General features: G+C 34.5%; 1 protein-coding gene across 1 annotated transcript; it reads right to left on the bottom strand.

Moving 5' to 3' along the window:
• Window positions 1-4365: 4365 nt before the first annotated feature.
• LOC100775874 (leishmanolysin homolog) lies at window positions 4366-13511 on the bottom strand. Its single transcript, XM_006581157.4, has 17 exons — window positions 13003-13511; window positions 12096-12449; window positions 11838-11975; window positions 11494-11626; window positions 11281-11394; window positions 11108-11181; window positions 10953-11027; window positions 10197-10289; window positions 10018-10078; window positions 9574-9906; window positions 9144-9270; window positions 8942-9041; window positions 6363-6432; window positions 6111-6263; window positions 5838-5933; window positions 5366-5685; window positions 4366-4949 (listed from the first exon to the last, which is right to left on the bottom strand). The coding sequence occupies exons 1-17, from the start codon at window positions 13081-13083 to the stop codon at window positions 4692-4694; spliced, it is 2580 nt and encodes an 859-aa protein (XP_006581220.1). The 5' UTR covers window positions 13084-13511; the 3' UTR covers window positions 4366-4691.

Genomic DNA, 13511 nt, shown 5'->3' with positions numbered 1-13511 from the left:
GGGTTAAGAATTTAATTCAAATATTACTCACACTTCTAAAAATCTTGGGAATCTTATTTTTTTATTTGATTTTTTCAGATAAAAAAATAAATAAGAAGTATTTTAAATGTAGAACAATTTAAAAGTTTTATGCATTCTAATTTATTAGTGAATATACTATACTTTTTTTGTTACAGTGTATTTACTGTATATTCTCATTTAAAATGAGATATAAATTTATTTTTTATTATTAATATCTTTTAAAAATAATATTGTTATTTAGTGATGGAGATAAAAGTGATAAAAATAAAATGAGGATGGTTTAAGAAAATTGAGGTATAATTTGTTACTAACATTGATTATGGATAAGGAAAGGAGCCAGTCTCTACTACACATAGAAACTCGTACACTAGCTATCAATTCCTTATATATTGTATGTAAGTTTTTTCTATTAAAAACAATTTAATAAATAATCTTTAATATTTAAATTAATTTATATACTTGAGAATAAATCAAATTAATTTAAAATGCAACCTTTTATAACTTCTAATATAATAATAATGAATTATAAAAGGAAAAGACTTTTAAAAGAAAAATAAACTACACTAAAATATTTTATTTAGAAAAGAAAGAAAGCAATTATGTACACATTGAAGAGTATAAAAAAAGAAAAGAAAATAGTTGTCTAAAAAGATTTTATTAGAGTGTTGTCTTCACTTAGGTGAATTTTCCATTTTAAAAGAAAAATGATATTTGACCGTTAGTTAAGTAGTAATACACTTGAAAACTAGTTATATGGGGTCCTTAAACTTAATTAAATTTCTTGTTGAGCATGTTGGTTGTTTGGCTATAAACAATCTCTTAAGCGTTTGGATAAAAGGAAATGCAAATTTTTTTTTGGTCGTCATTTATTAAGAGTTGACTTGGGTTTGAGTTAAGATTTATGTTCGCATTAATTCCATCTCATCTCCTCATTCATTGGACGACGATGTCTAAAGAATCACAAGAACAAAAGAGGTCGTCGTGATGCAAATATACGTTTTAATTGGATAAATAATAAAATGATGTATCACAGGTCTTAAAAGATAAAAAAATATATAAATTTAATTTTGAAATGAATAAAAAATATAACATTAATGAAGATAATTTTGTCTTTAAAATATAATGTTGAAAGATTAATTTAATAATAAATTATATATTTTTTAGGAAGAATTTATCATCTTTTAACTTTGAATAACTCCTATGCATGGCTCTCCATCTGGATGACAAAAAAAAAAAAAAAAAAAAATCGGGCAAACGCAACAACATTTAGTAAGTTCAAGCCTCAAGACCAAATAATAAACACCAGTAACAAACATAAAACCAAAAAGTCTCCGTGTACAAAGCCACAGCCTCGCCATGTCGCTGATCTCTGCCGCCATATTCACCGGCATGTTCTCCGCCCAAGCCGAAGCCCGGGACACGCGGTGGCTGTGGCGGCGATCCAGAACAACCTCGTTCGAGTGGCTGCTATGTCTTCCACTCCGCACTCGCCCCTCCGGTCGTGTCTTCTTCTGGTCCTACGTTTTCTACCTCTCACGCTTTCTCCACCTTCTTCGTCGTTTTGCGTCACCGAAGGTTGTCGTTTTTCAGGCTGTTCAACAACTCCGTCCTTTTGATCATGTCGTTTTTATGGCACGAGTTTTCACGGTCGCTTCAGGTGCTGGCGATTCTGTTTTACACGGCGGTTTATTCCGTCGTTTATGCGTTCCGGTTCTAGACGGAAATAGGGTTGAGTGGTGTAATTTTAATGTTTATTTTAAAATATTTGTTAAAAGATTTAATTAAAGAATATTATAAATTATTTATAACGGTGAGATTTTCATCACCTACATAATTGTTAATAACTAACCATATTTACTTTTATCATTTAAAATAATTAATTATAATATCTTTTAAAGTTAATGTTAGCATATATTTGTTGAAGAATATTTATTAAAAGGAAATATATTTTTAGATTTATTTAAAATTATATTATTTAGCATCATATTTTTATTTTATCCAATATGAAATTCATGATTTTAACTCAAAACGAGATTTTATTGTTTTCAGATTTTAATTAGTATGGACAAATATTTTCACTGAAAACAGAAATTTAATTAAACACATTTTCATCATTATTTTTTATTTTAAGTAGAAATAAAAATAAAAAACAATCAAACCAAACAGCATATGATTTTGCTATTTGATTATTTGAGGACTAATTAAGGTTCATTTGTTGAACCTTCTTTTTTATGCCTGTTTTATTATATGTCCTCCTTTAGCTTGATTGGGTTCCTTAATCTTTGTGTAGGTCAAATGTAATGACTCTGTCTATGGATACAGAACTTGTAATTTGTAAAACTTTTATTGACAACTTCCAAATTGAAATTGTGCAGTTAATAAATTGAAATAAATTCCAATATGAATTTCGTTGTATTTCTTTTATATAAGAACTTTCATGGTACTGCAGTAAAAGGAGGTAAGAAAATGTTCAATAAAATATCAAATATGTGATGTTCCAAACAATGAAAATGAGAATTACTGTTCTAATTAAAAAATACACTGTAAACGACACCATAGTTTAGACGTTTTGGCGAAATTAAGGATTACTGTTGTTAGTTTATACTTACTGACTTGCTCCCCCGTTCATAGTGATGGGGAGTGGTGGATTTAAATTTTTAAACAGTATTTGGCAGATTATAGCCTCGTTCATTTATGAAATCGTGGGGGATAATTTTTTATGCACAAAACTAACTAACTGAAAGTTAAAAAATAGATTAGTAGTTGAAAGTTAAAAGTTGGCAGCCGAAAATTAAAAAAATTAATTTATTAAATTATATGTGTTGAGTGAAGTTAAAGATTGAAGTAGCTACAAACGGTTAAATAACAAAAAATAATAATAAAATTATTATTTATTTAAATAAATATATTAAGAATGAAAGTGAAAGAAAATAAAGATTTAAAAGTTAGTATTTTAAAAAATTTTATTTTAAGTAATATTTCAAAAAATATTAAAAACTATTAAAAAAAACTTATTTATCAAATAATCAAATAAGGTTAACAGTTAATAAAAAAAAGTTAAAAACTAACTTGAAAATATTTTATCCAACATAACCCTTCTATATAATGGTTTGGTGAGACTTGAGACAACCAAAAAGGAAGCCTAATTGCATTTCTAGTGTGCTGTGTGTGAGAACTTTTTTTGACACAAAGTGTGTGAGAACTTAGAAGGTGAGAAACTGGAAAAAGTTTTTCAGTCTTACACAACTACGAGTGGGCATTATGAAATCAGAGGTTAATCAGATTAGTCCGACAATTCAAACATGGTTTTACTTTAATTAATTTTATTTTAAATTCAATTTCAATTTTTTTTTTTGTGCGAGAGAACTCATATTTGATAAATATGAGAGATCTATATATTAAAGTTTAAAATTCATTGATTTTTATTCTTATTGCTATTCATTTTCCGTTTCTTATCTAGTATTATAAAATTTCATGCATATCAAATAATAAAAAAATGGTAATATATCATTGAATCTTGTGCATGATATTTTTATAATTTTTGTAAGTTTAAATTAAATTAAAAAGTCACATGAAGATAAAAAGAGAATGAGAGAAATTTTTCTACTTGAATAAGAGAAAAAAAGAAAATATAGATAATGAATTAATTGAAAGAATAAAATAAAATAAGAATCACTTTCTTCAAATACTATAATTTTAAAGACAGAATAATGAATGTTATTGCTAGACATAGATTAGTTGCGTAAGAAACGGAGCAAGATAAATCATTCATACTGATAAATACTAATGACAGTCTCAATTAATTTTCAAGCCAAACAAAACAGATTCCCAGGGTTGGTTCAACTTCAACCCGTAAGTTGTTGAACCAAACAATTAATTTTCAAGCAACATAAATCATTCCGTTAATGTTCAGAATATGCGAGTATCAGATTCAGGATACACAGCGGATATCTCTCTCCTCGTCTCTCAGTTTACAAATACACCGTTCAAACCTGGGCATCGCCTTTCACCACTATCATCTTGTTCTCTTCTCTACCTTCCCCCAAAAACCTTCATTCCCATGAACCCAATTAAAAAGTATACAATCAATGTTTTCATGTGGATAACTTCGGTGTTGCATGATACTTGCACATTCATAAAATGTAAATTAGCCTTTGCATCCAACAGTTACAAATTACAATTCTCCTTGGAGAAGATTTTTCTCCATTCAGGAGCATAATCAGTATATATGAATTTTTCGATTTTTCTAGTGAAGGTCCAAAAATAGAGAGCGCGTACTAAGTGAAGCACAAAAATGGAAAATCAGAATATAATAAAATAGATGGCAAAATAAAGGACAGTAAGGGATCAAATGATATATAATTATATATACAGATATGAACGAAGCAGATTTTTTTCTCCTTTTTTTCCCTTTTTCCTTTTAAGGCCTTCGGCCCAACCTCTGACAAACATTTCAATTACCCTTTTTTTTTCCCCTCCTTTTCCTTCTTTACCCTCTACTTTATCTATCTTTAGATTCCCAATTTTCTCTACGAAAGGCTCCCCTCTTTGAAAGCCAAATCTGCAACCTCATCCAATTTTTCCTAAACAATTTTGGATGAGCAAGCAACCCCCTAAATCTAAGGAGTAAAAAATTACAACAAAAAAAAAAAAAAGAAAAAAAGAAAGAGTTATAGCTGCCTATATTTTACAGATATTCCTTTCAAGGAACTATTTCTCAAAGAAAAACTGCTTCGCAGACGATTAAACCATGACAATTTCATCTCACCCGAGCCAGTGCATTGACCCTCCCCTTCCCCGTCACTGCTGAAAAGCGTCTGATCAGAGCAGTCAAGTGAAGCTCCACATGCTAGATTATAAGACTGGCATGCAGAATGGCACACTCGAAGCCTGTTGTCTCCATCCTTGTCGCACTTCTGGATTGAGATCTGAAAATTAAGTGCCAACCTACATTGTTAGAAAGCATTACAATTCGATAAAAACTAGTGTCTCACATTCCGTTCCTCAGTTCCCACCTATTGTAAAAAGATTCATCACTCGGGTTTGAATTGGCACACACATTGAAACTAAGAAAACCAGGATTATCTCATAGCTAATTAAAAAACACGTCATTAAACACCTATGGAACCATTTAAATTCAGCTTAAGCTATGGTTTTATCTGAACGAGTGTCACATGCAGAAACTTAAATAATGTAAGAACCAACTAGGAAAGGAAGTGAAGAAATGAAAACCAACAGAAATCAGATTGCAAGACAAAATTTCAAGAATAACTAAAAACAATCATACTACAATTACAAAACAGGAAAAGCTAAAGAACAATTTTAGTTTGAAAAGACAACATACCCAGCAGGCAAGCCGTTTAGCAGTCTCATCACAGTAGGAGCTGCCAAATATATTAAATAATTTTCTAGCACCACCAGGGAATAGTCGGTGGTAGTTGGGTATGACAACAACCTCTTCCAGTTGCTGTAGTATGCTAGGCTCACTGGGTGCACAATGCTGTCCAGAAACATCATTTCCCAGCACATTTTTGCACACCGAAAGGCTAGATAGGAGCATGGAGCTATTCTGGCATGTGTATCCCGCATAGTCAGAACAGCGAAATTCACAAACTCCATTATCACAAACCCCACCATGAAGGCTGCATTGCTCATCACACACAGCTGCACGAAATATGAGGGACAAGTGAATTACTCGAGTCAACCAATGAAATAAAACACAGGCTAAGAAAAAGAAATTGACACAACTCATGTAGATCTCTTGTACAAAGAAACAATCTTGTAGCAAATATCTAGTCTCAAAAATTGGTGTGTACCAGTGGAGCAGTCAATGCCAGTGTAGCCAGGTTTACATTCACAAATCCCATTGGAAAGACACATTCCATTGCCATTGCATTTGCTGGGGCAGGAACCTGGAAGAAGTTATGTGAAAGCATTTTTATTTTAGATAAAGAAAATGAAAACTACATACTGCTGCCAAACTGAAGGCAACTTAGAGTAGAAGCACAAGTTGACAACAGTATAAGGCTATAAGCACAATGATTACACAAATCATCAGATATAAATTAAAGTAGAAAATGAGAGCTCACGTCTACTGCAATCATTCCCATGAAATCCAAGAAAGCATCGGCATTTTCCATCAACACAATCTCCATTGAAATTACATGAATTAGGGCATTGACCAGACACAGCTACTGGGTCAGTGTTACAGAGCTCATGGTAAGCAGGGCAGAGTAATTCACCTATAGAAAAATGTAATGGAGAAAATTGTGTTTGTAATAAATGACAAATTAACACTACATAAACAACTAAACATAGACAAAAATAACATTAATATTAACCATTAAAGCCAGGGAACTGAATGGGTCCACCAGCTTGAGGACACACTTTCCAGATACCATCCACAGCAACCTGTACACAAGTGTTAACATAATGTAGCTTCATTTAGTGAATTTGGTAACAAAGGAAAAGGAGGGGAGGGTGAGCATACAATTCATATACATGCTTAAGAATAAAGTAGTAGCAATAGCAACCTGCCCAAACCATTATGAAGAAGTGTTATCAATGGTGGATGGCGGAAGGCCAACATTCTGCCACATAAACATGCCATTGTGGCCTATGGCATCGCCATAGCAGGCCCTTCAAAAATTGCCGATGGTGGTTGGCAAAAAATCCACCACGCCATTCTGATATGGCACCACCATTTAAAAACAATGTTACAAAGAAATTATCCCACTCAAACATTACATGATTGCTCAATCAAATGTATAACCATTTCTTCAAAATGTAAATTATCCATCAATAACACATCCATAAAGAAGTGGGAACAACAACCATACCATTTTCCCCTTATTACAAGATAAATATAATAATATTTCCTACCAATCCATGTTGAGAAAGCCAATAAAAATTTAGGAAACCTTATTTATTTAAAAACAAAATCAACTACCCTCCCGGGAATTAATGTAATGTATGTACATCACATGGATTCTAGAGAGTAGGGACTGAAGCATATATCGCAGTAATTCCAGGAACACAGTTGATGCAATACAAACTGGACTAAAATAAAATGGAATTTTATTGATCAAATCCCTTATTTCCAATCAGTACCAAAATGATAGCATAATTGGCAAGGATAAAATCTACAAGAATGACTGAATGAACTACCAAGAATTCAAGAGCCTGGGCTCTCCTACTCAATGAGTCAATGACCCAAAACTAATTCTCACCAACTAACTTCCCCCATCGTCTTCTGCCTCTATGCAAACAGCCTAATTTATTGCCTATGTTAATAGATTATGAGGCCTACTTTCAACTCACAAGGCCTAACTAACAGGTTCCTTCCTAACACGATGTATGTACATAGTGGTTACAGATCAAAGAAGGATAAAACTTAGATAAAGCTCCTTACATTCTTGCCCAGCCATCAAGTTCTCCAATTAAACGATAACACATGGATATATTACTAAAAATTCTACAACAAATATTCTTTTTTTGAAATGAGACCTTTGCATTCAACAAGGGCCAAAGGCCTTACATCAGCATCAATGAGGGGCTCCACACAACAAGGGGCCTCCTCTATCCAAACAAAATCCTTTACAGTAAAAGCTAATCTAGCTAGTTCATGAGCTACTCTATTTGTAGATCTATAAGTTATATTTTCAACAAAATTTGGACCTGCCAGAATAGCACAGTCCTGTATAAGACCAGCAAAATAGCTATTGTTCTGAGTATGCCTGTTTTTCCATTGAGGTACTATTCTAAGACAATCAGTTTCAAAAAGAATTCTGGAAAAAGAAAGGTGTCTAGCTGTCTCCAAGGCCCATCTAAAAGCAACTGCTTCACCAATATGAGGCTGATAGACACTAGGGACTAACATTGAAGCTGCTGCCAATACTTGACCCAAATGATCCCCTATAAATAACTCCCAACCCAGTACCATATATCTGATGGACGGATGCATCAAAATTTGCCTTTATGACACCTACTTCAGGAGGTTTCCAGCTCTGATTGTCCTCTTTAGATCTCAGGTTTTTTTTGGGAGCAGTTGAAAACCAACGCCTGTGCCTTTAGCAAAACAACAGGAACTGGAATCCTGTTTTTCTGGAAAACCCATTGATTCCTCATATACCAAATTGTCCAAAGAAGTTCACATATTCTTCCCATAAACTCCCAATCACCAATTTACATACAATCATAGAACCAAACAACAAAAGGAACATCATCATTGATTAAAACTCTACCTCCAAGATGTGATGCAAACCAGATCTGGTTGACTTCTTCACAAAGAAGGAGAGCATGCATAACAGTTTCCTCTCTTTCACCACAACAAGGGCATCTTATATCAACTTCCAATCCCCTTGAAGACAGATTTTTCATGACAGGGAGAACACTTTTACATGCTCTCCAAGACAAATTCAAACATTTCAGAATTGATTTAATTTTCCAAAACATCTTCCACATATCTCTCGGGATTTCACTAGAGATTGGTGGCACCCATCCTTGAGGATGTGTCGCTTGATGATAGGTTGATTTAACAGTAAAATCTCCATCCGATGAATGTCTCCACCATAAACAGTCTTAGTTGATATCACTTGTCTTAACGGAATTCTAAGAATCCTTTTTTTCACCCCTTGCAGTACATGAGTCAGCAAATATTCAATGGAAGTTATTTATTATTGGAAAGAACATCCATGATCCATGAGTCAGCATTAGAATGAAAAACTTGATGGCCAAGGTATAACGAACTAGATGTACGTTTTATCCATCAAGGAAAATGAAATCACTGGAATTTTTTTTATTCCCAAAGTTTGTTCAGGAAGTATCAGAGTTCCAGGTCAAAATCCAACAAAGTAAAGCAATACAAGGGGGAGCATTTCAATTTTATTGATAGTTTGATACTACAAAGTACAAACCATACCTCTAAAGAATTGTTGATACACCTGTGCTGATAGCAACCATTTCCCTGGGTCATAGAACCTCGTACAAAGCCTGTGCGTACTAGTGATGAAGCCATACACCTGTACTCAAAAGGGAAATATAGTTAGCAACTACAGATGTCTGCTGTCATAAAATAAATGTAAAGCAGACTAGGAGCATAAGTATGCAGTCACAAATCTGACCTAGAGTTACTTCCTCTGACTTCACCTAGCATTCTGTCAGGTGCTCGTGCACTGTTAGTGTCTGTACATGATCCATCAGAGTAAGCAACAAAATAAGTGCAATAATCAGCCAACGAGGATTGTCCACCTGCAACAACCAGTGAACAGCCAAATAATCATTAAGTGATTAAAATCATTTACAACAGTCACGAGTGAATAGTGACAAGAAAATCTATGATGTGTAACGTGAACAGGACAATAAGAGCAGTAACTACATATCAACCAGAATGCAATAGCCTAAAAGGTTTAACAGTTTCTTGACAATCCAGCACCAATAGTGAAAAATCTGGCCAAAGACAACATAAACCTGGGAAAAGCATGAACACTTCATAAATGTATTTGCACCAACTTGCATATTCTAATTTATAAATGAAAGCATGATTCTACATACCCTTATTAGCTTGAGGAAAATACCGAGCCCACCGAGGGAGATCTCCACTATAAGTTAGGATGGGGCAGTATCCCTCTGCCTCCCTGTTATACGTACAGCCAGAAAACTGTGTTGTGTTGCAACGATAGGCTCCCTCCCATAGATTGCAAGGAGAGGTAACAAACTCAGTACCTTGGTTGCGACCCCAATCAAGATGGTCTGCCATACTATAATTGGCCTTGTACCACCCACTATCTTCTAATAGAGCTAATGTCATTTTTGAAACAACAGATCTTGTATCCACAGAACCAGTCATAATCTCATTCATAAGAAGCCTTTTTTCCCAGTGAGATCCTGCAAGCCATTCACAAACTTGGGTTGGTCATATATTTCATTACTCTTACTCAGAAAGGTTAAATTAATTTAATATTTCATTGACAAGGCAAAAAATAGCAAATAACAAACCTGATGTGCCACGTCCTCCACCATCTTCCAGCTCTAAACCAGAAAAATTTCCTGAGAAAGCCTGCCAACAAGTCGCTCATCAGTCATTTGTTGAATATTTTTACAAAGGACATCTTAAGTATTAAAACAGTAAACATGAAATGGAAGTATTCAAGACAAGTATTCTCCCAAGCAAATACCGCATAATGATATCGAGAATGCATGACAACACGAGGAAGCACCACACGTGTTGCCATTCGTCCAAGTTTTTCATCCATAACTTGTTCAGTAACCTTCAAAAGTCAACAAGTATTGATGAGATTATATAACATGCCATTGAAATGCCTGACATGAAAAGGAATGATGGAACTAAACTTTCAAAATACTTATTGGAAAGAAAACAATAAATGTGTAAAAATTAGATCAAAAACACAAATATGCTGCTCAATTAAGTGCTACAAAACTTCGGTATCATTCAATCATTATTTCCCCCTAAAATGTTTTCATATTCAATACAATTCCTCAATTTAGAATCACCATTCCCCAAAATTGTTACAATTTTTGTCTCCACTATACAAGCAGAAATTTTACTCAACTTTCATGTATATCGCTTCATGCTGTACACATTTCAGTGGACAATTTTACCCTTAAACCACTTCTTAAATTTCAAATTTTTCTTCTAACTTACATAATTACATTAACTTCCCACTAGTTTTATATTATTAGTTTTTTCAATAATGTCATTTTTTATTAACTGTATTTAACTTCTATTTTTTTTATTATTTAAAAAATTTAGAGTTCCCCTAGTTTATAAGAAAGTGACCACTAATAATTATTATTATCATACTAAGAATTTAGGGAGAATAATCATGACTCAAACTCATACTTTACGAGACTTACATCATTAAAAAAATTAAAATAAAAGTTGATCTTACAGCACAAAAGGCAGTTCATACCTGATTACGCCGTCTTTTCCTTTCATCTCTAAAATGAGCAAAGGCATGTGGATCAAAACCAAGAACATGCATAACCTGAAAAAATGATCAAATATGATGAACAATGCCACATATTGCCTCTCATGCATCCCTATATATAATTATATATTACAAACCTCATGTATCAGAGTAGCTGAAAGCAAAGTCTCTGCCTCGGCAGTCAAATGGCGAGGCGCAACATTAACATGTCCTGGAGAAAAACAAAAAATACTTTCAGCTCTGAAGCATTCCAGATGCAATATAATAAAAAACACCACTGAAACCAACATATGTTTCGGGGATAATGTACCAGCTATAGCACGACCCCATTGATCTCGTTCACATGCCACTGCCCAGGCAAGTGTATTTCCAGTTGTAGGTCTTGTAGTCACCAAAAGAACCAAGTCGGCATCAGATACACCCTCTGGGGAAGTTGAACAAAAAGGTGATCTCTTAAATTCATATTCAAATTTGACATCCAGCTTTTACAAGAAATACAATGAACTCAACAAATAAAATGTACCCTCAATATATCCACGAGGAAGCTGCACACCTCCATCTTGTCCACACGCAGAATATCCACTCAACCGCAGGTTCCCCTTGACAGGCTCAACAGCCAATGCTCTCCTAAACCAGTCAGCTGTCTGACCTAATGCCTGAAATTAGTCATCAAGAATAAATATCTCTACCCAATTTTTCTACAAATGATAAATATAATATTTATTATAGTTCTAGTGTTCTGCAAAGCAACACTTCTCAAAGAGACATAAATAGCTGGCACAACTGACACATCACCAAGTAATTTTCTCACTGAAAAGAAGATTATCACCCTAGTGAATTAACACAAACTAAAATAAAATATCTGACCTTACGAAGGCGACATTTTTTGTCATCTTCTGAGATATCTTCAGAAGTGCAGTTATACCAACAATCACCAAAGATTGGAGGAATAGCATGAGGATTGCAAGAAGGAAAACCAGGAGAAGTCATGGGAGGCTCCCCAAGCTGTTCATACAAAATTAAAGATTTAATTTCAATAAAATACTTGAGAAACATAATACCAATGTTATGGAAGATAAAATACATTCTAAATATTTTTTTTTGGCATTTATATTAAACACTCACTTTGACAATATCGCCAATTGCTCGACAATCCCTGTCAGGGGAGTGGCCAACAGCATCATAATTTAGATATATCCTAATAGGCTTCTTTGCATCCTCTTGAGGCCTTGATGATGTTGACACATCAAGTAATGTCCTACCTTTATGCTGAGGGGGTTTCAAGCGACCAGGCTCATAAACCTGTGGGGTAATTGAATACACCTTGCGACCAGGTCGCTTCCTCTGTTCAAGAATCTGGTCATGTATGCAAGAGTGTGAGGCAATGTTCTCGGTATTCCTCTCCAAGCCTCCCAATTGAAGTTGGTGTTCATGGGACTTCGCATTGTGGGCCTCCACCCATGCCAATATCAATATAATCTGCAGCACGAAACAGAAGTTTTGAATTTAGCACATATCCAATTTTAGCAACCACGGTGCCTAGATTCACATATGTGAAAATATTCCAACACTATCTTTCTAAGAAGGTATGAAGCCTTTAAAGTGGCCACCACTAGCAAGAGCCAAATCATAGATCAGCAGAATTTCAAAATTAATCATGCAAAAACCACAAGCAAATGGTCCCCAGAAAAAGACCAATGAATAATCTATAATAAATTAGCCACCAGAGAGGCTAGAAAAACATAGAGTTTTGTTTATCTAAGAGAATAAAATCTAGAAAACGGAACTAGACCAGCACCTTTGGATCAATCATTACTCTTACAACAAAACCCTAACCACCAGAGTTTCATTTCAGGACAAACGTAATTAAAGTACGGAACACATATCAGCTTGAAATATTCACTTTCTCACTACTTTCAGCGACCAGTTAGAGCCCAATTTTAGCATATAACCCACGGAGCACAATTGAACTGAAACAAATTTCAAAATTAAAATAAACAAGTAAAAAAAAATCACGAACTAGCAGTATTACCTCGAAAACAATCACAGCGAATCGAAGCTTGCAATGAAATCTGGACAGCGCGCATGAGGTGCACCGAACCGTTAGCTCCATGAAAAAGCGAACACTGAAAAGAAAACCTCTCCGATTCCATCAATTCGCCGGCGAATTTTCGATCGGCTTCGGAACGCGCGAGAATCTCTGGCTGAGATGCATTTTGGACGTTCGACGATGCGGAGAAAGGAGTGACGAACAGAGATTTCGATTCGAGAGAGATGAATAAGCAATGTTCGAAGTGAGAAGCGAGGACTCTGATTTTTGTAGAGAGAGAGTGTGGTGTTGGCGCGTGGCGAGGCTGAGAGAGAGCAAGAGGAGCTTTGAAGTCGTTGGCGTTGCGGTGGATATGCGATAGGCTGGTTCCTCTTTCTGATCTCTGGAATGGGCGAACAGAGAGAGGACACTGACAGTGAACGGAAGAAGAAGAAGAAGAAATCAAATAGATTGGGTGAAGGAGTGGGTGGAGAACAACTTCCTTTTTTAAC

This window comes from Glycine max, chromosome 6 (genome assembly GCF_000004515.6).
Source record: "Glycine max cultivar Williams 82 chromosome 6, Glycine_max_v4.0, whole genome shotgun sequence".
Lineage (NCBI taxonomy): Eukaryota > Viridiplantae > Streptophyta > Magnoliopsida > Fabales > Fabaceae > Glycine > Glycine max.
This window is presented reverse-complemented; position numbering and strand designations above follow the sequence as displayed.